This window comes from Miniopterus schreibersii (genome assembly GCF_964146895.1).
Source record: "Miniopterus schreibersii genome assembly, chromosome: 19".
Taxonomy (NCBI): domain Eukaryota; kingdom Metazoa; phylum Chordata; class Mammalia; order Chiroptera; family Miniopteridae; genus Miniopterus; species Miniopterus schreibersii.
In genome coordinates, this window is record NC_138119.1 from 19,545,473 (window position 1) to 19,570,388 (window position 24,916).

The following is a 24,916-nucleotide window of genomic DNA, read 5'->3' on the forward strand; positions in this document are numbered from 1 at the left end:
GAAAACTATTTAAGAGGACCAGGGGTAAGACAAAGAATACCACAGTGAGGGTTTGCTGTTCTCTTACCTTCTCTCGCCAGAAGTTTTATTTTGAGATGTGCCAGAGGAGGAACATTAGTCATGATGGTGGGCCTGAGTTATTCAAATAAATGGTGGTCTTCAGTTCTTATTGGATTTTCTTTTTGTTTGAGCAAAAGTCTCATGAGGTTTCTCTAAATTTTTAGTTCACGAATTAACAGATCAGCTATAAGCAATGAACATGTTTCTGGAAGGAAATTGTTTCAGAAGGTTGGTGGTAATGCTGTTAGTTGCAAAGATGAGTTAAAGACATACACACTAAAAATGGAATTAGTGATTTGGACCAGCCAAACCCCTATGGTTTCTGCTCTGAAGCTGTTGAATCTCAGAATCTCAGTACTGGGGAAACACCTAAAAGTTCCTTGCAGTTGTTTAAGTCCCACCTGTAGGTGTGCAGTAATGTTGCAAAGCTGTCCAAGCTTTCTGACTTGAATAGCAGACAGGAATTTTCCAAATAGTAAGGATCAGTATGTTAGGGAGGGAAAGTATTTATAAATAAGCTTAGCATTATAATTCAGATCCATTAGACCATTGGCTCACTAAATATTCTGCATTTTTATAATATTAATATTTTGCTGATATAACAACATAAAATACATTTCAGGAGATTTTGTTCAGCAAATCATATGAAGATAATACTGAAAAATTTATTTGTACATTTCTCTTTTTATAAATTGGCCATTTAGATATTGTCTACATTTTTTGTTTTTAAAATGTATTTTAATACTGTGGGTCACTTAATTCTTTTGAGAAATTGGCATAAAATATATTGTTAAGAATTTAGATGTAGCCCTAGCTGGCTTGGCTCAATGGCTAGAGCTTGGGCCTGCGGACTGAAGGGTCCGGGGTTCAGTTCTGGCCAAGGGCACGTACCTCGGTCGCAGGCTCAATCCCCAGCCCCGGTCGGGGTACATATGGGAGATAACCAACCGATGTGTCTCTCTCACATCGATGCGTCTCTCTCTCTCTCTCTCTCTTTCTCTCTCTCTCTCTCTCTCCCCCCTTCACTCATTCTGAAAAGCAATGGAAAAAATATCCTTGGTGAAGATTTAAAAAAAAAAAAGAATTTAGATTTAATTGTTTCATGTGAAAGGCACAGATTCAACTTGAAATAACTTTTATTTAATGCAAAATGTATTTTCTGTTGGCAAAACTAGAGTTTTCTCTAATTTCCTGTCTATTTTTTTTATAAATAAAATGTACTAGATTGAAATCTTAAAAATATTTTTTCATTGGCAGCAAGAGCAATCTCATAAAGTTTTTAAGTAAATTACTAAGGATGTCAAATATGTATTCAATTTTGATTTAAAATAAAGCTGAGGTTTGTTTTACATTGTGACAAATATTTACATTTTAGAAAACAAATGTTCCCCATATTTAGTCAATGTAATTTTTAAAGTAACTAAGATTATGGAAACTAATAATCTTCTGTAGTATATTGAGGGAAAATGAAGCTAGGTTCATGAATCCCCTTTTATAGTTATGTGGTAAAATTCATTTTAAAAACTATATCTGTAAAAATGAATTGTGCAGAATGATATACGTGTAACATTTGCGTTTTCAGAGACTGACAAAGGCAGAGCTCTGTTGAGGTGTAGGCTGTCTCCCTCAGTCGATAGGCTTGATCATGATCTGAACTGCTCGCAAGGAGTAGGACCCCCCACGGTATTCGGCCCAAAAGATTCCGTCTTGGTACTTGCTTCTGTAGTGGCCTCCTCGGTACCACACCCCGTTCAGGTTAGAGTGCGCGCAGGCGTTGTACCACCAGCCTCCTTTATGAAAGTGCGCGCAGTTCCCTTGGAGGAAAAAACAGAGATATCAGAGTACGTCTCTTCTAAGTGTGGTCCTCCGCACATCGCCAGAAACTCACTCTGCCTGTGGAACGGTTCGTTTTTCTGACTGATTTCTGTTAACATTTATCTTTATAATTTTCTTTCTTCATTCTGTTACTGTTGCTTAAATATTAAGTACATGAAAGATCACTTGAATTGCCTTTCTTATCTTGCCCTTTGCTTGCTTGGGACTTGTTTTTTTTTTAAGTGATTTAATTCTCCAGGTACCAGGGTAAATAAAATGCAAGCATTGTTTGCATGTGAGAGAGAGATTGAGGAGATGGGAAGGAAAGATAGCAAGTTGCTAAAGAGAGTAAAGTTTGGGGGAAATTGAATTCTCAAAATAGCAAAAAATAATATAAAGCAGCATAACTAGCGATTAAATTGGTTCCTATAAAGAAGACATATATTATGGTTATTTTGCTCTTCCTTTTTTCCCCTCTTGCCGGTGTGAAATAAGTTGAAATCTTTGCCAGGTTACAGCTGAAGAGAAATATAAATCAATTTTGGGGGGTGATAATCTCTTTATCAGGGCCAGCAACCTGGGTTAAGGAGGCAAAAGTGTATTAAAATTAAAGCTATGTGAATGGCCTAATTGATTCTATAGAGAATATTAATTTCCCCTCTGAATGAAGCTTGGTTTTGTTCCTATACCACGTTGCAATCGTTGGCTGTTCCCCTTAACTAAGAGATGCCTTTACCCATGTACCCAGATGGCTTGCTTCCGTCACTCCCTCAGGTCTTTGTTCAGATGGTATCTTCTTACAATAAGCTCTCTTGGCCGCCCCACCCCACCCCCCCGCTGCCCACCGCTTTCTGTTCTCTTAATCGGTTTTTTTTTCCTTAGAGGGCTTGTCACCACCTGACAAACCATTTGTCTCCCTCTTAGGGAGTAAGCTCCAGAGGGCAGGAACTTTGTTCCCTGCTGTGTCCTCAGCACCAGCCTGGCACATGGGAGATGTCCAGTAAGTGTCTGTTATGAATTTTAGGCAGTTGAGAGTTTTACTTCCAGATGAATGCATTTCTGTTTTCCATTCCCCACCCCTCCAAGTTATACCAACAGCCCCTTCTTCACAGACATCACACTCTGGGATTGCTTTAGACCAGGGGTTTCAGCCGGTACACCGCAAGAATGTTTAAAACTTGCAATACCTGGCTATTTAGTCAGGGCACTGACCTTTTCCTTTAGTTTGTCAAATAAAAAAATGACAGCAGCCACCACAACAATAGCTGCCCGGTGTGAATGAATCAAAATTATACCTATTTTTTATCTGATTGGCAAAAAATATGTATTTTCTGGTGTGCCGCAGAATTTTAGTAATTAGTTTATGTGTGCCATGAGATGGAAAAGGTTGAAAATCACTGCCTTACAGTTATAGAAGAGACCCTAAACTAAAGCTGTCCCTTTCCAGGTTGTATTCCCTTTGAGTCCAAAATGGCCTTCCTGGAAAGATTTTAGTCGTACACGCTGTACGAACGGCTGTGTGTCGTGCACAGGGCACGGTGATGCTAAAGAACGCGCGTCAGTGTGCTTGCTGCCCACCTGCGTACGTATCTTTGTCTCTGTCCAGGGTGGTGAACTGTTTGCCGTTATGCCACATGAGAGAATCGCCAGCGTTTCCCTGGTACGTTCCCAGGCGCAGCCTGTAGAATTCACTCTCAGGCTCCAGGCGAAAGCTGCTGTATTCTGCATAGACTTTTTTATCACTCCAGTCTTCCAATTCAATCAGCAACTTGTAATTATCTTGGTTGCTAAGCATATAAATATTTTCCAATCCAAGCCAGTATTCTCCGTCAATGTTGCCAAACCCTTTCTGTGAATAAAAAAAGAGCATGAGTACATAAATAATTGTAGAGATAGTAAACATTTTAATAGATACGTTTAAACATTTGAGCATAAAGATATTGGCCGTTTGATGATGGGTACGGATGTGGTCGTTTGGGTGGTGGTATGAATTTCTATTTTAGTAGATCACCTGATCTTTATGAGCCCCACAGGGTCACTTTCTTTTATTTTGCTTTCTCTTAATTTGCCAGTAGTATTTATTTGCACAGCTAGTTTCAAACCCTACAAATAAAGGCAAAAGAGAGTAAAAGTGGTTCATAGCTACTAGAAACATTAACTAATGAACTACCCAGACCCTTGAAAAGGGTTCCTGATGGCTCTCATACAAAGAGCTCATTTTTTCCTAAAAGTATATAGATACTGTCCCCACCATAGTCAAACAAAAAGGATACCTAGCATGGTGATCATAGAATAAAAATGATATCTGTCTTAGAACAAATTACCCTCTTGAGCTCTATTATAAATAAAATTAGTAAATATGAGAAGATAAAGTAATAATCTTCAAAGTTCCACCTCTGAAAAATTGTATATTAAAGTTTGAAAAAAAATCAGTTAACTGTCCTATTTCAGTAAGCATCTGCCATTGCCTGTATGCAGCAGACTTGAAGTTTAGTAAACCTGATCTTCACCAAGGAGGTTGTGCTGCTGAATTTCTTTTTCCTAGTACTTGTTTAGAAATTTACACAACTTCTAACATGGATATATTAATGTCTCATTTTTAGCTGTCAGTAAAATACCACCTAAGAGTGAGTAATCACACGTTACTTCAGTTACTTCATGGTTTTGATTGAAAAATTAACCATCTAGAAAATACAGTTTCTCCCATCTGCCATCCTTAAACAAAGTATATACCACTCATTAAAAAATTAGCATGATGAACATCAAAATTATTAACAAAGACTAGTTGTTCGCCTTTCCAAAACTGGCTGGCACTGCGTGATTCTGGCCCTAGGTGTATATTACTTCCCAACAGCACCAGTCTCTGGTGTCATCAACTTAAAACACGGTGGCATGACTATCAGAGGCAATTAGTCCTAGAAAAAGGGTCATTTTTTTAAAGTCTTATACTTTTTATTGTTGCTTAAATATACTTGATGATGGGTACAGATGTGGTCATAAAAAAGTTATTGCCTTAGAAAATGGAATTAGGAGTAGTCTTCGCAAAGAATGGCATAAATGTGAGTCATCCATACTGAAGGGTCATTTTAAAGGACATGTTCAGTTTTCTTTTTACATTTTAATTTTGACTTTAAAACTGGAGATGAGAATCATCTTTCTGACAAATGTCACTAACGAGAAACATATGGATAGTTACTTTTTACTGTGTGTGTAACTTATTGCATAGAACGGCTACTTTTGCAAGAGCTATTTTGTTCTATCTCCCTCAGGTCTGATTCACTGATTTACCTTATAATTGTCCCAGTTTCTGAAGAAGTTGACAGAGCCATCTATTCTCTTCTGAATAACAGTCCAACCCCCAGGGTCCAAACTGTTCTCACACCATAACTGCATTGGTCCATTGCTGTTTTCAGGTTTAATCATATAAATCCCACTGATCGAATAGCCAGCCTCTTTTGCATGCTGACAGTCTTTGAATGGTCCTGTAATTGAAATATTAATGATTGCCAGGAAACTCTGTAGCAAAACAGCCATATTAAAATAGTTTTTAATCGATAGTCTTACCTTTGTATCTTTCTTTACAGAAAACCTCTTTTTATCTATTGTATACACAGTGCTATAAAAATTAAAAACTAAATAAAGGGATTAGCACGGTCCCACTATCTGGAACGTTAACTTGTGTCATTTTCCACTATTAGTCTTGCAAGTCTTTGTAGATATACACACATTTTTATACTGCTATAATTCTAACACACATAGAAAATTGGATTCTCTCTTTTTATTTTAACAAGCATTTCTATAGTCTGCATTCTAGCACTTGATGACATTGGCATATCACTGTTTATTCCGCTGACATTGGACATTGAGATTTTATCTGATTTTTGCTGTAGAAATAACACTACACAAAGTATCTTCTTAATGGCTTCGTTTCTTCATATATTCTTATAAAAATGCCACAGGATTGATCTGGATCAGGAGAGTGTGAAACTTTTACAGCTCTCCATAGTGCCCAATTTACAGTTTTAAAATTTGACTTCAGTGGAACACTATTTCTTTGAAATACCCACTGGGATGAGTATTTGATCAGGTGAGCCAACCATGATCCAGATGAGCTCTAGAGTTGCTGAATGTTATATTCAATGTACATTTACATGTTAAAAACTGAAAAGCCCTGAAATAAACCAGAGTTTCCCAAACTTACACAATCTTCTAACTTTTTCCCCCGTGCAACAACAGTCCATGTGAATACACTTCAGGAATGTTGGCAATGTGCCTTTCTAAAGAGTTGTATCAGTTTATATGACTAATAGTAATTTTTAAATTTAATCTGCACAATGACCCTGAGATAGTTCACAGATGTTCGATAGATGAGACAGTTAACTAGTCTAAGGTCCTGTATCTTAGAAGATAATAAACCTTAGACTTAAACCCATTTCTTTCTAATCCCAGAGCCCACGCTCTGACCTGCTGTTATAGTCCCACTATGTTACTTCATAGTTTTATGGAGTCTGCTTATTTTTTAATTCACTGAGTTCTTCATATCTTTTCAAATGACAAAACATTTTGTAAAATGATTTGTAGAATGTCTGACTCGTGAACTTGTGATCTCTACATTTTTGGATCTTAAAGAAAAACAGTTTTACTAAATATATATTTTTTTGCTTGTTTTAGAGAGAGGAAGGGAGGGAGAGAGGGAGAGAGAGGCATGGATCAGTTGCGTTCCTGTCAGGGATTGAACCCGAAACCTGGGTATGTCCCCTAACTGGGAATGGAACCCGCCACCTCTCAGCATACGGGTCAACGCTCCAGCCAACCAAGTCACACCAGCCAGGGCTAGACATTCTTTAGTTTCACCTTTCTCCACAGTTTTGAGCCTTGCTTTGTTTTGTTTTTATAAGCATGTAAAAATATTGATTCAGAAATAAGAATTACCCTCAAGATCTATTAGAACAACAAAAAAATATAGAAATTTCAGTTGTCAAATTTTATATTTTACTAGAAATTTTTAAATTCTGACTTGTGTAATTTTTAGAAATTCTGTAAAAATAGAGAGTTTTGTCGAGCGAAGTTCATACAAGAAAATCTGTACTACAAAATTAATAGGATTGTTAAAATTTTGAGAAATGTGTTATCTGTACCTTGCCAAGTATATACAGGGTCCCTTTGGGTCTTGTTGGGGTAGAATTAATCTCATTAAATGAATAGTCCTCCAGTTACGTCATCAGAAGGGGTCTGTAGAGTCTGAACTCTTTCCTTGATCTGAACTCTTTCCTCGAGGAGTCTGCTCCTTGAGGGCAGAGACTATTTTTGTTTTTCTTCTGACTTCATGTCATCAGTGTTTTAATTATCAGTAGTCCATCAGTAATTTTTTGTTAAGTAAATGAATCAATGAACTTGCCTTCACATTTTAAATACACAGAAATTGAAAACCACACACAAAAATCAAGAGATGACAGGTTTCTCTAGTCCAGGTTTTTATTGTTTCATTGATATTTATGTTTCAGGTTTTTAAAAATTAGGATTCAGTATCCATCAGCAGTACAGATTACTAGTGAAAAATTTGAGAAACTGGAAAGAATGCAGTCTTTCTTGGGTTATTTTTATTTTAGGTATTCAGTTTTTTGGTTATAGAGTTTGAATTTGATTCTCTTTTATAGTTTTTATTTCTCTTCTAAGATGGCCAATCTTGAAATCATTATGAACATACTTTCCTTTAAGCTGTAATAACTACTTTAAAAATTCTTGTCCTTTCTATTTCTAGTTTGCTGAAACTTTTCATCATGAATGGGTTTGGGATTTTGTCAAAGGCTTTAAATTTATCTGCTGAGATGATGGTTTGGGGCGTTTTTTTCCCCACTTGTTAACATGATGAATCCTGTTGGTTGTATTTTTAACATTAAAGTAACCTTGTATCCCTGGGATAACCTCAACTTGGTCATGGTGCATTACTGTCTTTATATATTGCTGGATTTGACTTGCTAAAGTTTTGTTAAGAATTTGTTTTTATATTCACGAGGATATTGGCTAGTCTGAAAACTCCTAAGTAGGTTTTTAAGCTGGGAGGACTATGATAAAAACAGTGTTTTGAGTTTACCAGACTGGCCATAAATTAGATCACATTTCATATAAATTCAATGTGAATTATTTTTATATTCAATGTAAAACCTCAGTTATTGAATTTAAATTACAAGGTATTCAGAGCCTTTAACACAACACTTAACAAAGTAGTCTCATCAGTAACTGTTAGTTCCCTTTTTTCCTTCCTGACCTTGATACACAATCATGGCTTATTTAATAATTTAAGTAGCTTATTTAATAAATAAATGTATACTTATTTCATTTATAAATTTAATGTGGCTAATCAAAGATGAATGTACTGTCATTTCTACTGTAGAAAAATAATGTATTTCTGAAAAACCCCATGTTCTGCAAATCATGCACTAAACATAGCGTTAGCATACTTTCTGTTCAGCTGCAGTTAACTTGTGGCACAAAACATTGATATGCTTGGGAAAACCCCATATGAACTAAAATGACCTCTGTTTTATTGATGCTGGTCTCCCTTTTTTGCTAATTGCTTGTGAACTCCTTCACGTTACAGACACATGCGTTGTAGTCAAGTAGAGAGGTAGTATTTCTAGTAGGATGAAATTTAGAGAATTTCGATTTCATATGTGGGAATGAAGTGGGAGAAAAAGTGAGGTATGATTTCCAAGTCCATTCTTAGATTATTTTGTGTAATGTGTGGTTAATATATTCATTTGTTTATCAATGGAACTCTCCATGAGCAAAAACTGTATCTTTTGGTTGTGGATCCACACTTGAAACTCACTTAGGCACGCACATATTTGTTGAACTAAATGATTCCTGGTAGCCACAGCAGTTTCCCAGTTCTGCATTAGTTTTCCTAGAGCTGTCTTTGCTGTTTCTGCTATAGGCTAGAAACTGTTTTAGGTTCAAGTGGTAAAGAAACAACCATAGAGTCAAGTGGGAAGTAGGGGAGTGGCACGTACAGAGGGAATTTCATTACAGCGTGGCAAGGACTTTGATGGAGTTATGCATCCAAATCATGCGCATGGGAACACTGGCTAAGAACCAGCTAACCCAGCTTTGCGGGGAGGAGATCAGAGTCTCCCTGTATCTGAGCTGAGTTTTGAAGATAGATTAGGAGTTAGGCTAGTGGGGGTGCGAGGTCAGATCAAGGCCACACATGGGTCGCATGCTGAGGCACGGAGACAGAGGAGTTACGAGTTCAGTAAGTCTGAAGTGTGATTGACTGTGGGTGCTACTTAGACTCGTGAAGTAGACACTGGAGCAGAAACTGATTTCCTCAGTTTAAAAGATAGTCGTGCCCAGCCAGCATGGCTCAGCGGTTGGGCATTGACCTAGGATCCAGGTAATCTGGATTCGATTCCTGGTCAGGGCACATGCCAGGGTTGTGGGCTCGATCCCCAGTAGGGGGAGTGCAGGAGGCAGCTGATCAATGACTCATCATTGATGTTTCTATCTCTCCCTCTCCCTTTCTCTCTCTGAAATCAATAAAGATATTTTAAAAAATAATTTTAAAAACTTAGTATTGTAGTTAATGGTCGCATGAGGTGGTTTTGGTGCAATACACATAAATATTTAAGTATATATTCATGAGTTGGGCTTTCATGAGGTTATTTGAAATGCTGTAAAATATTTAGAAACATCAAGGTTTTGAATGTTGACAGAATATTTTTAAAATACCTTTTTTCCCCTATTTCATATGCCCTCAGATATTTAAGCAAATTAGAGAGTTCTGGGTTTTCTAAATCTAGCTTTGATTTGAAAAGACTTCCATTTATGCAAATTTAAAGTTATCTTCAATGTTAATTTTCAACCCACATTTTTTTGTAGTGGACTTTACAGGGTGGATGCCTAGATGCCTATTAGACTTAGTTGATGTGAAGTCTCAGGAAAATTTAGTTGAAATCCTCCTCTAGTACATGTGGATAAAATTAATAAAAATAGTGCTTATTGCTACTTTTTTTCCTCCTCAGTAAAGACAGTAAATATCAGAATTTAGTATTTGTTTATATTTATTTTATAGATAAGCCATTAATCTGTCCTAGCCAGTGTGTACTGTTGATCTTGGCAGAAATATTTTCTCATTATGACTTGCATGTCTTATTTACTTTCTGCTCTAGAATTAGATTATATAAACCGTTCTTATAATAAATGTTTTACTACTTTCTCTGTACCATAAAAAGCATTGCTTAGTGGGAATTCTTAAATGATAGCAGTTAAGGACCAGCTTTATTTTGGAGATATCAAATATAACTTGTTCATTTGCATATTATGAGAAATAAATTAATTGACATATGATTTAGGAACGTTCATAGTGGTTCAGCAGGTATAGAAGTACCTTTCTTTTAAAATAGGAATTTTATTAACCCTTTTCTTGTATTGAGTACTCTTGTAACAGTCTTCATCTCCCGTGACACACAACTGGACTCTCCTCTGGGCGAGAAACTGGAATTCTGCACATGGAATTTGAAGGACCAGCCTCTCTCTCTCCCTCAGTTTATTTGATGATTAAAGTTTGTATAGGGCTAACAGACTCTAGTTAATAGATCTAATTCATAGAAAGAAAAATACTGACCTGTAATTTCCCAGTATGTATTTCTCATAAATAACCCGTATCTTGAACAGAGCAGTGGACTAAAAAAAAAGATTTTAGGCTGGCCAGGTGGCCCAGAGTGTCGCAGGGTCCACCCCAGCCAGGGTGCGTACAGGAGGCAGCCGGTCGATGCTCCCTCTCCTTTTTCTCGCCCTTCCTCTCTCAAATGAGTGGAAACATCCTCGGGTGAGGATTAAAAAAAAAAAGATTTCATACTTTGAATAGCACCTGTACCAGGAGCCATTTTCTACAAACTGTTTAATTACCTAAGTTAAAAGGAGAACCTTTCCCTTTTTGTGTTTTAATTTCTCATTTATTTTCTTACTTTGTCCTAATCCTGTTCTCTCTGTGATAGGAGAAACAGGACGAAAAAAAAAAAGAACAATCAAAAAACCCCACCAATTTAGAGCTTTCTGATAATTGGTCAACAAGTAAAATCTTTTGAAAGATAAACTGTTTAATTGGGTTGTGAGTTAAGTACAAGATACATATATTCGACAGCATTTCTGGAATGGGAAATTTGAGGCAGATACTTCCTAAAGTGATAATAGATTCTTTCTTGTAATAATATAAATTACTTTGTTTATTAATCTGTAAGTTCAAAATGCATTTAGCAACCCGAGCTTTTATTTTTGAAATTATTGAAGAACTTATCAGTTGCTTTTCATAACTAGTTAATAGATTCATATCCCAACTGCTCCCTTAAACAGTCTTCTTTAGTTTTTTTGTTTTAATTGTTAATGTAAGTATTCCATTAAAACCAATTGCATCTTTAAAATTTACTAATAGGAAGCATTTTAAATCATGAAAATTAGCTTATTATGCACTAAAAAGCATACTTTTAGTTTCTAATGACTTTTTCAAGTTTCACTTTTTAAGCTTACCCTTTGTGTCCCCATATATGGATGGCAAGGCACAGATAGGGAAGTGCACACAGAAACGTTAATAATCAGTGATGGGCAGACCACACACAGATCATTTCTTCACACGAGTCACCTCATTTACTCATCACAGTATCTCTTACAAAAGAGGCAGCTGGGCCTCAGAAAAGCCTTGCCCAAATCCAAGGTTCCTGACATTTTAGGTCTGTGCTCTAACACACTGTAAAGAAATTCTCAACTCCCTTTACCTGTGAGGAATGAACTTTTAAAAATGTAACATTTATAAAAGAGTGATGTTTTCTTCTATAAAAGACTGACCTCAAGTGCAGCCACTGAATAACATTAACAGTTAAGAATTTTATTGATGGCAAATTGCCAGTGTAGTCATTCCCGAGCATTTTGTTTATAAGGTGGAGGGAAAGTAATGTTCCTGGAGATAATGTTAAACTTACTAAGTCATTCATTCATTCCTCGAGTATTTATCACAGTGCTTACAACATGCTGAGTGCAGTATGCCAAACCCAATCTTGACGAGATGTTCCGAGATAGATAAATGCAAAAGACAGTTCACTTCCTTCCAGAAGCAGGAAGACAGCTGTGCGGACAAATAACGCCAGTGTAATACGACATAGAAAGCATGGGCAAGGCATAGTCAGCAGTTTGGGGAAAGAGCCATCGAGATATGTTTGTTTGAATCTGGGAAGGCATAGAATTTAAGAGCCTGTTTTAGTTAAGCCTTGAACTTGGCCAGGTTGGCAGAGGAGCTGAAAGAAGGCACTTGGCTAGAGGAAGCAGCCGCGTGTGAGGCGGTGGTGTCCACATGCGGACATCAGCTTTGCCGAGCCCCAGGACGGAGAGCCCCAGGCCGAGGCGCCTGAGCAGTGTGGCGCCTGTGGCCTTGCAGGCATAGGAGACCTCTAAAACAGGATGTCCTGAAAGCCTTTCTAAGCCGTAGAAGGACAAGATGCCAGTGAAGGACCCAGGGAAGTAGGAGGAGTCAGCATGTGGTACAGAGGCTCAGGAAAGCAGAGATGTGAGTGGTCGCTGTGTCCACTGCTGCAGGGACATGACCACTTCATGATGTATTTCCAGTCTTTGTTCTGTGTTTTTGTTGTTTAAAATCATACCATAGTCTATGCACAGTTTTATGTCCTTTCTTGAGTGAATGAACTATGATTTTTTTTTTTTTTTAATTAATTTACTCTCTTTTAGCTTTTGGGCATTTGGGTTTTTCCTTCCACTGTGTGGAAACAAATAAACTTGTCAAGAATTCAGGAGAATGGCTTATGGGAAAAATGGGTGCAGGTGTGAAATACTCAAAGTTCACAGTGAGCTTACTAACTGAATGATTTATTTTTGCATTCTAGGCACCTAGATCAGTGACTGAAAATGAATGAAGGAAAGAATGAAATTAAGCAATAGAGGTAGAGATACTAGGATGAATTCTAGGTTTGAGGTTTTGTGTTTTGGAGAGGGTTGCTAGTGAAAACTTACTTATACTTAATTAGTCTTAGAGCTGAGAGACCTATTTAACTTTAATTCTTAATAGAAAACAAAAATAGAAATTTTAATATTACATCAGCTTTGCGTTGCCCCAGGAGGAAGAGCCTCAGGCCGAGGCGCCTGAGCAGTGTGGCGCCTGTGACCTTGCAGGCGTAGGAGACCTCACCAAAATGAGGAATAAGCATTTATTATGAGCATTGTTTCCTCAACTATAAAACATATTAACCCCATACTTCCATTTTTAACAGTAAGCAGTAACTCACCTTCATTGAAGAAAGTTTCTGGTGGTATCTTGAAAGGGCTTTTGGTGGGAGAAGTTGGCAGATCAGGTGGTGGCATTAAATCTCTGGGATCACCTGGATCCCTCTGTATCTCATTACCTGCCAGCAGCCCGGGAGTGTACTGATGACTGTTAGGAATGTTTCGCGGCACTACCTGGACAAGAGGAGGAGACATGTGGGGGTCTTGTCGGGAAAAGATCTTCAAGCACTGTTCTTCCAACAAAGTGATCATCACAGACTGGTTGTTGACAAGATCGGTCAAGGAAGCATATTTCGCCTCCAGCTCCCTGTACCTTGTTGCCATCCTCAACATTTCTGTGGTGACATTGAGGATTTTATTTTCCAACTGGGAAAGTTCGAGTGAGTTATCCCTCTTCCGGATAATCTCGTGTAACAGTTGCATGTAGAGTTGGGTGACTCGAGAGTTCATGTTCCGGCTCTCCTTTCTCAGCAGCTTGACCTCATTCACGATGTTCCCGTCCACATCCACCACTAGCTGCAGGACGTCTATCTCCCGCTTCTGCTTGGACAGCACGTCCTTCAGGTTCTCCAGGTCCATCCTGGTGATCATGTCTTTAATGGCCCCTGCGTCTTGCCCTTTGGTGTTGACACAAATGGGCCCTGTTATTTTCTGTTCAGGTACCAGGAATGTGTACGCGCATTTCTTTACCTCCTCCTTACCATCTGTGGCACGAGGGTATCTCCTCTGGGTTATTTTTTTTATTTTGTACTGTCCTCTGCAGTGTCTGGTGCCCATTACTAGGAAGAGGAGCACAGTTAGGGTCCAGATAAAAGCCTTCATTCTGAAATGAGCTTGTGTGACGTCTTCTAAAAAAACAGACCAATGAAGGGAAGAAGTAAAAGGAATGAACATCAGTCTACTTTTAAAGTCAGTAATATAAAAAAAAGTATCTGAGGGGAAGACTGAATATCTATCTAGTTGTTAATAAATTGGACCAGTTGTTATTAATTTCTTAGGTCCACTATCATAGTGCCTTGACATTTGTGTAAAAATTGGGTTTCAGAGACTAGCTCTCCAGGTGCTGCCTTACTGCTTTTTGTTCCCCAGCTCCAGGAGTGCCTATTGTGGGCAGAGACTTTTCTGACCTTTAAAAAGCTTGCTCAGTGTCTGAAAACTCTTAAAATGCACACAGTATTTGTAAGACATTATTTCAAACATTGCTCCCTAACTAGTGTTAAAGTTACTAGATGACTATTAGTCCACATTTTATATTTATATTGTGCAGTTTCAATTAAATTAGTCTTCTCAATAAATATCTTTTTAAACTATCAGAATAAAGAAACATTTTTAGATAAAGCTAAAGCGGAAAAGCTTTAGCATCATATTTTTGTTTTGGTAGCATGTCCTTTTAGAATTGGGGACCAGTTTAAGAATGATAGAATGCTTACAGTCATTATTGTGGGTAGTCGTGTTTCTCAACCATAATATTATATATGCTCTAAGCTTATATATAATTCAGCACGTTCATTCTTCTAACAGGTTCTGCTGAACTGTATTTTAGTAAAATGTTAATTTCCTATAACTGTTACTAAGGAAAGGAACTACCTGTAATTGAATGTGATTGTTAGAGTTGGGAAGTGCCTTAGAGACCACCTCATTCAAGAATCTCTCTGTGCCCAGGTGCATAGTGAAGGTCAGGGCCACACAAGAAGGTGATATTGCAGCCAGGTCAAGAATTCAGGTTCCCTGGCTCTTCAGTGAGTGTTTATAGCAGTGGCACATACACTAAAACATGTTTTGTTTTTGCTGTGGCAGATGAGAAATACTTGTCCTCTGTGGTACAGTTTCTATGGAAACACTAGCACTAGTTTAGTTCCAAGAAGCAAAACCTCTCCCTTTCTCTGTAGTTACCTCCCTAAAGAGGAGGAGCAGCAGAATGACCGTGTCCCTCCATCAGGTTCATGGCACCTGCTATAGTGCAGCCCACCTTCCCACTCCTATAAACTGGATTCCTGTCTGCTCTTTTTGAAGGATGGCAGTGGATATGCTTAAGACAGAGCTTTTCTGCCCCGTTTTCCACCCGAGTGTCTCTTATTTGAGAAGCAAGCCTGCTATCAATGATTATAATGCAATAATAACCAGAGTTCACACTTACTGCATGCCTGCTAAGTGCCAGGCATGGTTGTAAGCCCTTCGCATGTATTAAATCATTTGCTCCTTACTACAACCCCCAGAGGTAGATTATTACCATCTTCAATTTCACATGAAGAAACTGGCAGCCAGAAGTTAGTGCCTGACCTGCTTCTCAGAGATGGAGCCACAATTTGAACCCAGGCAGAAACTCCAGGGTCCGTATTTTTCATTAACCGCTACATCACATGGCAGCATATTCTCTCCTGTTTTCTGTCAGCAGCATCACAACAATCCCCTATATTTATGTTTACTTGACCCATGTTAATTATTTGCATTCACACCATTTTGCATAGGAATCAAGTCCTGGAGAAGCTTAAACACTCAGGGATTCAGATCTTGTAACTTTTCTAGATCTGTGGTTTTTAGCCTAGTCAGGTCCTAACAACAGGGAGTCTTGACTTTGTGTCTCTCGTTTTTCACAAAATGGGAGTCGGGTAATGAAAATAAAGAATGGGTGGAGTATGGGGAGTTACTGCCCTTTTACAAAATAATTTCATTAGGAAGGACAAGGATAGTGATATTTACGGGAAAGGCCTTTGGCTGCTGACTGATCCTCAAAGGCACACTTGGGGGAATACTTTTAGTTCTTTGTTTTCATACTTTGCCTTATGACATCAGTAGAAAATTTAGACCTTAAGAGTCTTCTATTTTATTTTGAAAAGGACTCTTACTACCTAGAGCTACCTACACCAAAAACCAATAAAAGATTTCTCGTTATATTTGTGGATTCATGGAATTTAGATGTGGTTTAATTTTAAAACTGAGGGCAAAATAAGTGAGTAAACAGACAAAACAAACTCAGGGCAGTGAAATAGGAGCCCTCAGCTTCCTGGGTAAGTGCACGGATTTCTCCTCTAGTTACTCACTTAGTGCTCAGACCCCTCATTTCACCTTCAGAACAACAGAAACTCTTAGGTCACAAAATCATTTTAATAATCTATGAAATAAGCTACCTAAACAAGGAAAATTTAGAAGGTAGCGTGAAACTTCAAAACAAGTAGAACTTTATGAACAATATTCTATTTGAAAAGCTTGTGTTCCCACCACAGGTTTTTATAGAACAGCTAAGAGCACATAATCCAAGACTGTTGTGACTGCATCAGTGTTGTCACAGAACAAAGATGTGAAATTGTGAATCTGCATTAAAATAGCAATAGCTTCCTTTCGGTATATCTGCCTTGGCTCTCTGTGGGTCCCTGTACAGTTAAGTAATAATCTAAGTCACTGTCTACCATAAGAGAACCTCACCTAAACTAGCACCTAAAGGAGGCAACTAAAATTTACTTTTTTAAATAAATGTAATTCCCTATCCTTACAAAAGTGTACTGACTTTGTTGTCATCTAAAACAGAGTAAGGAGCCAAATTTTTAAGTAGTAGACTGAGCTACGTCATGAGTAAAGAACTGGTTTTAAAAATACATTTACTGTTACATTTTCTGAAGCATTCTCTTATTTAATATTTTCCCACATATGTTCAGTTTTAAAAGTGAAAGATCCATAAATCTGTGTTACCTCATAAAACCTTTCTGTGTATGTTAAAATTTTCCTAGGTCCCAAGAGAGTGTTATAAATTAGTTACAGTATACTTAAGTTTAAATCTGTCCTTGCTTGGTTGTTTTTAGGAGGAAAAAAGCCTTCCATGCTTTGGGTTAACTTTATTGGTACTTTTTCTCTTCATAGTTGCTGCATTGCCAGCTAGTAGAGAGAGAAATAAGTGAAGATTGACTTCCTTTCCAATGGTAAACGCATAGAGGCACCTCACTGCCTGTGTCGTGCCCTGAAAACAGCAGGAGGCAGCGAACTTGAATTTAGGAAGCATTGAAAATACCTTAGATAAAGAACTTCTAGATTGTGTGTTGTGCTCTGGGAAGAGACTGGCTATCTGTGTGCTTTGGGTTTTAGACTAAATGCTTCCCTAAAGCTTCAGTAAGAACTGAGACTTAATGAGGTCCTGCACTTTTCATAGCAAACAACGAAAAGATGACAAGTCTTTCAGATCTGGTATTGCTTGGAAATTTTATCAGAATACCTTGTGAAACACGTTTCACAGAGATCCTCCCTGTATTTAGAGTTAAGAATGTCAGGGAAAGGACATGAAAGTAGAGTAGGAGAAGTCTTAGCTTTACCATTATTTGCTTGTTGAAGATTCTTACAATTAGTATCTTTAATGTTTGAAAGGACAGAGGATCCCCAAATCATAATAAACCTGAATATCTTTGGTGTTAAAGCTTACTAATTAGTAACTAGTAATTTTATTGTTAATAATTCTCACAATGCAATTAAAGCCCCCAGATGAAATATTGAAAGAAACCTCTTGCATATGGTTACCAAAATTATTTCTATATAAAATTCTTAGTTTTCTATCTTTTAATCATGTATTTAAGTGACTGTATCTTCGGGGTTTTATTTTCTATTGTTAATGCTGGGTTACATAATACTTTTATCACATTTTCTTTTTCTGCCCACTTCTAATCTGTAAGGTTTTAGGTTTTTCTTTTAATGTATCAATAACTTTGCTTTTTCAATTAATTCCAGTTACAATAGTTTTTACTTCTGTTACCCAAGTTAAATTACTGTTACATGTAAATCTGGGAAGATGTAAAAATTTTGAATTTTAACAAGAAATATCATAGATCTGTCTTAAATCATTACAAGGATTTCTGCTTATATTTGGTTATACTGTAATTGAGGTATTGTTGTAAAGCCTTTCAGTTAGTTTTATATCTTCTTAGCTGTGTTCTTTAGCTGTAGTTTAAGACATCTAACAGTATATAAATCTTCAGCACACACTGTAGCTACAGGAAGAAGACTAGTGTTTATAGCTGTATTCTTTAAGTTTGTATCCCTTTGTTTTTCATAACTATGCTTTAAATATAAACCTTATACATTAACCTTTAAGTTAACATTTCTATCTAGTGTCACCAAAGCACTTGTTTTCTGAAACCCAGCATATATGCGTTAATCTTTAAGCATGTCACTGAATATCATTAAATTGACTCTCAAATAATGCATTAATCTTCATAAAGTTCATAATGACCAGGTTTTACATAAAGTTGCAAAACAAAACCTTTTTCAGATTAAATAAATTTTAGTGTATTCCAAAATCTTTGTTTAATACGAGATTTTGAAATTCCTGTGACAGATGTAAAATAATTATGCATTTTGACATATGTTAGGATTTTTAAATAAAAGTAAAAGCATTAAAATACCTTTTGCATCTGTTGATAACGTAAACCCAGAAACTTGCCGCTCTTATTCTTGCTTTTACAAGTCAGTGTAGGAGTTTGTTCGTCTGTGACTTTAATGGCAACTGCATCTTTGTTGTGGGCCGTCGAATCCAAGCTGTAATAAGGAACTTCTTTTTCTTCTTACAACACTAATCAATTGAATTTGACAAGCCACCTATGTAATTTTAAGTAGTGGAGTGGACGTTCTGGTCTGTGGGCTGTCTTTAATCCAGCGGAGAAATCGTTGTGGCTTTGCTCTGTCTGCCACATGGAGAAACGCAGTAACCAGCTGCAGCTGACCCAGATTGTATGTACAGTGCCCTTGAATAGTGATTCCCTCTTTCTCAGTAGACTCAAGTTCAGCCCACATCTTACGTCACCAAAAAACTGCTGGAGACTGGGGGCGTGGGGCAGTCTCCTCCCTAGGATTTCCTCTCTGTGGCCTTAAATAGGGGTGGGGGGAGTGGGATCAGCAGGAGGCTGAACAGCTCGGAACAAGGAGAGACTGTGCAGGTTGAAGGAAGGGCACCATCTGGAAACAAACTATCCTAGTTCGGCGGGCAATTACAAAACAAACATTTTAGTCTGCTGGCCAGAGATCTTTTAAGTTGCATACTGAAGAACACAGTACTCAACTTCACCTAGAAGTAGCTGCAGGCGGATGAGTTTGTCTTTTGTTACAAAAAACCAGAGTTAAACTTGGTCAGAAGGCAGCCACCTAAAGAATGCAATACTCTTTATAGCCTAGAGGACGTTTTAAACATTTTACTGAGTTGCTGTTTCAGAAGATTTTAAACTTATAAGAAACCTAATGTTATGGTAATATGTTTATCTTACTGTGTAATGTTTCTTATTAAGATAAATCTGCTCCTATGTATATAATTATCAAAAATAAATGGAAATCTATGTATAAAATTATTTTAGAAATTTAACATTTTTTAAACCTAAACTCTGATGCTATATAATGTCGCTTCCTCCTGTTCTACAACAGGACACCTCATATCTGAATAAGGTTATTCTTAGTTGATATGTTGTGATTTAAATGCAAACATAACCCTGACCTGAGGGGGTGGCATTTCTGACCCCCCCGCCCCCCCCCCCAACACACACACACACACACACACACAGGGGCTATATAAACTTGGAAAAGTCACTTTTACATACCTCTGACCCAGGTCTTCTGCTATGAAATTAGGGTTCTGGAGAGAGAATTACTAGTTGTTGAATACTAACTATGCTGTTATATTTCATTAAATCAGGAAATGTGATTAAGTAAGTCAATAGTTGAAACACAAATTTAGGCATCTTAAGTGACTTGGCTTAGTATTTAGCACTAAGTGGTAGACTGGGGGATTAAGATCTAACTCCAGAGCATTATGCCACACTCTCATCGGAGTGTATGACTGCTGATTGCCACTGCTAGATACAACTTAGGGCTTCTACTTTCTATTCATACCATGTGCTTTCCCCTCCTCGTTGCTGTATCTTGTACTTTCTCTTTCTGAACTTCTGCCATCAACTGTTGATCTGCATCCTTACTTAAAGTCAGCTTAGTTTCTGCCTCTTTTGCAGAATTGTTTCTTTAAATTCCTGTGACATCCATAGGTGTGCCAGGGGTTGCAAACTCAAGGGCCTGTAGAGACATGCTCAGAACAAGACTGAAGCAGGGCCCTGCACCAGTAACAAACCGACGTTATTATGGGATCTGCACCCTTTTCTGTTGTACCTCATTGTTGCCAGACCTCCCCATGTTTTAGGAAAAGAAAGTCATTTCGGTATTTCCTGTGATACTTCCTGATTTTAAAAACATGGGGACAGACGGGCTGCCAGCTGCTCGTCTCTGACTTACGTAATGCAGCACAGGATCATTCAGTGATCTTGTTTTACTCACTCGCAGCTTCGTCTGGGAAAATAGGAGGAGTAGGCTCCTCCTGAGTTTTTCCCTTGAGCCAGTTGCGCTTTCGAGCTTCAGCAATTAGTAATCTCGCTAAATTGGAATGGCAGGTGTTCAAGAACAAATAATGGTCGGTTTGGCATGGAAAATGCAAGTCAGGAGCTCAGCTCTATAGAGAGATTTGGGAAGTCACCAGCTACTAGGTGATAGTTGAAGCTACAGAAGTAAAATAATCCAGAAAAAGTACACGTAGAGTAGTAAGGTTAATGACAGAACCGTGGGGAATGCCAGCTTCCAGGGAGCATGAGGAAAAAACAAGAACAGAGGGGGGTGCAGGAAGCTAGGAAGGTTCTAGCCAGTAAAGACCAAGGAGCAAAGCGAATAGTAAAAATACTACAGAGAGACAGCAAGAGACCAAACACGTTAGGTTTAAAGATACAATAATGAGGAGAGTCACTTAGGCCTTTACAAGAATAAGTTTCAGCAGCGAGATCGATATTCACTCAGGTTATGATACTAGGTTGGAGAGGAACTGGATAAAATCTAACTGCCAGGGGGATTCATTTCTACAATATATTAAGAACTTAGAAATCGATTTAAAAAAGACAACCTAGAGGGAAAAATGGACAAAAGACATTTCATAAAAAAATGCTTAACCTCATTATTAATCAAGGAAATGAAAATTAAAAGTGAGATATTTTATACTCACAAGATTGACAAAAATTAAGGAGCTGATAATATCAAGTGTAGATCATTAGAAACTTACATGCTGTTAGTGGGAGTATGAACTGGTATAGCTTTGAGAAACAATGAGCCCTGGCTGGGTGGCTCGGTTGGTTGCAGTACCGTCCCATGTAACAAAAGGTGGTGGGTTCAATTCCCAGTCAGGGCACATACGTGGGTTTCGGGTTGGATCCCCTCGTGGGGCACATACAGAAGGCCACCAATTGATGTTTCTACCTACCTCCCTCTCCCTCCCTCCCTCCCTCCCTCTCTCTCTCCCCCTCTCTCTCCCTCTCCCTCCCTCCCTCTCTCTCTCCACCCCCACTCTCCCCCTTTCCCCTCCCTCCCTCCCTCTCTCTCAGCATGCCCTCAGGTGAGGATTTTTTAAAAAATCATACTTTAAGATGGTGTCAGAAGAGGACATGTACCAAAAAAACATACTTACATGTTTGACCCCCAACAGCATGGAAATGTAGGCCTCAGTGGCAGTGTGTTTACAAGGCTGTGCTGTATTAATAACAGTACATTCTAAGTACGGCACATACTGAAATACAGCTGTAAGCTAGCTTTTTCCCCCTTCTCTTTGTCCTACTCTTCAAGCTACAAGTAGGAAAACACTCATTTATCTAATTTCGTTTCAGGTATCTATTTGTCAGATTTAACATACATTGATTCAGCATACCCGTCAACTGGCAGCATTCTAGAAAGTGAGCAAAGATCAAATTTGATGAATAACATCCTTCGAATAATTTCTGATTTGCAGCAGTCTTGTGAATACGGTAAGTTTCCGGGGTGGTACTAAGGCATCGTGTTGTGATTCTGCTGATTCACTTACACACTACCCAGGCCACTGTTCACACCGAGGGAAACATCATCTTAACATGAAGGAAGACACTGATTGTTTCATATCCCTGTTTAATATTTAGCATTCTATATAAGATCTTGCTTTTAAGGAATGGAAGTATTTCATAGTTAAAATTTTAAGTTTTACCTTTGCTCTTTTGCTATTTTGTAACAAACTTTGCCAACATAATTGAGAAAATTATTTTCTGTTCATCCCATTTGATCTCCCTGACCCGTTATGGAAATAGTTCTTATAGTTTTCAGTGAGGGAAGGAGCTACGACTCTTGATCCTGGTAGCAATTGACTAGCTTTCTTGAGTCTGTTATTGAGTAAATAACCAGTTTTTTTCCAAGACATATTTTGTGGAAACACACATGTAGAAGAAGCTTACACAAGCCCAGATGATTACAAAAACTTGTGTGTGGTTTTTTTTTAATGTTTTAAAAATGTTTGGATGCTTTCAATTTGATAGGGAATAAATATAGGCTACTGACATATAATTTTTATGGTATTATAAAACAGTGAGTTTACACTGATTAATTTAAAATAAATTTGTCTTAAAGCAAACTTCACTGTGTGCATCTGTACTTTTAAGAAAACCTCAACAGCTTCCTGAAAGTTGGGGCTGGGGGTGAATCTTACTGAAAGTTAAGTCAAACAATCTCTTTGTCTTTTTCTCATTTCTTAAAAACATAACACCAAATTATAATATTAAATTAATGTTGTTTGAAATTTCTAAGTAGGAAAGGAAAAACTACATTTACAAATGGGAGCCAGGCTTCTTTAAAAGAAAAGAAAACTGCCTTACATCTTGCCTTTAGGTTAGGTTTTAATATAAATCACAATGAAGTCTCTGATTTTTTCTAAGAAATGTCTCAAATGTGCTGGACTTTGTAAATGGGGCTGTTTTGGATTTTGTTTTGTTTTTTTAATCTGTACAAACAACTTTCAGTCTCACTTTAAATAAAATTTTCCTCAGTAATGTCCTTCTAGAATTAATTTAAATTTGGTACCATGTGGCCTTAATTCACCTTTAAATATTTTCTCAGCTTAACTTTTGAAACTGTGGTTGAGATGTACTTTATCAGATAATTAATTACTTATCATATTTTGCCTAGATATCCCCATGTTGCCTCACGTCCAAAAATATCTGAACTCTGTTCAGTATATAGAAGAGCTGCAAAAGTTTGTGGAAGATGATAATTACAAGTAGGTTGAATCTTCAGATTGGTTTGTATAACTGTCCTCCCCCCTCTCATCCCCATGTATTTAAACATGTAAGTCTTACATCATATCATGCAAATGCCTAATCCAGCCATACATTTGCGGTGGTAAAGGTATTTACATGTATCTTTTTTTAGTCACTTGACATGATTGAGTCAATGTACAAATATGTCATTTTTTCTTTTAAGATTATTTTTAGAGAGAGAGGAAGGAAGGAGAGAGAGAATGAGAGAGAAACACTGATGTGAGAGTTAAACATCAATCAGCTGCCTTCTGTATGCCCCCTGCCAGGGATCAAACCCAAGACCTGGGCCTGTGCCCTGCCTGGGAATCAGACCAGCAGCCTTTCCGTGCACAGGATGATGCCCAGCCAACTGAGCCACACTGGCCAGGGCTCATCTGATCTTTTATTAATGTTTGAAAACACCTTTAAACTCAAAATATGAGCAAGTAGCTATTAAAATTTCTATATCTGACTCAAGAAATGTATTAGATTTAAGAGAAGTTATAGTTGATTCAGTAGAAGTGAAGTCTAAGAAATTATTGCAGAGTTATAAAGGATGGTAAGTTTTTATTGGCAATGGTAAAAGTACAATAAAGTATTTAAGCTACTTTTTACTTCGCTAAAAGAATAGAATTAACCACTTAAGCCAGTAAGTAGTTTTCACTGTATAAACTGACATAAGATACCTTCATTTTTGTAGGAAAGCTGATGCTATTATATTGATTTTTATTATCATAAGTAGCTAAAACCAGAGCAGCCGTCCCCTTATTTGTATTTAACAGATATTTATTAGACTTTTGTTATAGGCTAGTTATTGTGCTAGTTGCTGGGATTACAAAAATAAGATCAACTTCTTGCCCTTAAGCAGCTCAGTCTAATGCAAAACACATCCGTGAAACAGATGATTACAAGCAGTTCAAACAGTGCTATAATAAATAGAGATATACCCAGCGTACTATGGAGCATGGATAAGGGAGGACCTGACTTGGCTTAGTGGGGAAAGTGAAAAGAAACCTGAACAGCTTCAGGAGACAGTATCACCTAAGGGTGACTCTGAGTAGGAATTAGCTCCACATTGAAGGGTGTTTCAGGAGGGAATGGTCAGAGGCATAGGATGGGAAACAGTGGGTTTGCTTGGGGACTACAAGCCGCTTGGTGTCGTTGGGGCGTCATACGGGAAACTGAAGAAGATACAATAGATCGTTTTTTGAAAGCTACAGTTGTGTTGTGTGAACCTCCTAATTAAATGTGTTGAAAATCAGCATTTTAAGATAGGAGCCATTAAAGTAATTAGTTAGGGGAAAAGTGTATTTTTATGATGAAGAATTTAAATAAAAATGACACTTCATTTATCCAAAGGCCTCTGTTTTTGGCAACTTTATCTATATAGCCAGTATAGATATTACAAATTACATATATATGATTTGAACAGAATGAAATCTTTTGAAGTTCTTTCATTTTAATACTGAACATAATATCTTTTTTCATTGATTCAGCATCACTGTTATCACGCGGTGTTTTGATGATGATGTATCTTTTTCATTGACTCGGCATCACTGTTATCACGCGGTGTTCTGATGATGATACAGGCACTGACACTGGCCAGCCTCCGCTGCTGTGCTATGTGCGATGCTCCTGCCCCTGTTCTGCTGTCAGTGATC

The 24,916-nt window shown here is 37.7% G+C and overlaps 2 protein-coding genes across 3 annotated transcripts in view; one reads left to right on the forward strand and one right to left on the reverse strand.

The window, feature by feature from the left end:
• RALGPS2 (Ral GEF with PH domain and SH3 binding motif 2) overlaps positions 1–24,916 on the forward strand; it is a 104,230-nt gene that overhangs the window by 61,642 nt on the left and 17,672 nt on the right. For both annotated transcript variants that reach the window (XM_081121986.1, XM_081121985.1), the window contains exons 10-11: positions 21,825–21,962; positions 23,146–23,236. In XM_081121986.1, coding sequence (XP_080978112.1) covers positions 21,825–21,962; positions 23,146–23,236 — 229 coding nt within the window. The remainder of the gene's footprint in view (positions 1–21,824; positions 21,963–23,145; positions 23,237–24,916) is intronic.
• On the reverse strand, positions 617–18,912 carry ANGPTL1 (angiopoietin like 1). The gene is made up of 5 exons (XM_081121987.1): positions 18,549–18,912; positions 13,167–14,012; positions 5,164–5,357; positions 3,454–3,724; positions 617–1,874 (listed from the first exon to the last, which is right to left on the reverse strand). Exons 2-5 carry the CDS (start codon positions 13,984–13,986, stop codon positions 1,687–1,689), a joined length of 1,473 nt encoding a protein of 490 aa, XP_080978113.1. The 5' UTR covers positions 13,987–14,012; positions 18,549–18,912; the 3' UTR covers positions 617–1,686.

Bases quoted from the DNA above. Each gene is read 5' to 3' on its own strand.
- ANGPTL1 (XM_081121987.1), bottom strand. From the start codon at position 13,986: ATGAAGGCTTTTATCTGGACCCTAACTGTGCTCCTCTTCCTAGTAATG. The intron at 5,358-13,166 runs GTGAGTTACTGC...TTTCAATTACAG, and splicing joins AGAAACTTTCTTCAATGAAG to GACCATTCAAAGACTGTCAG. The intron at 1,875-3,453 runs GTGGGCAGCAAG...TTTTCCTCCAAG, and splicing joins AGACAAAGATACGTACGCAG to GGAACTGCGCGCACTTTCAT.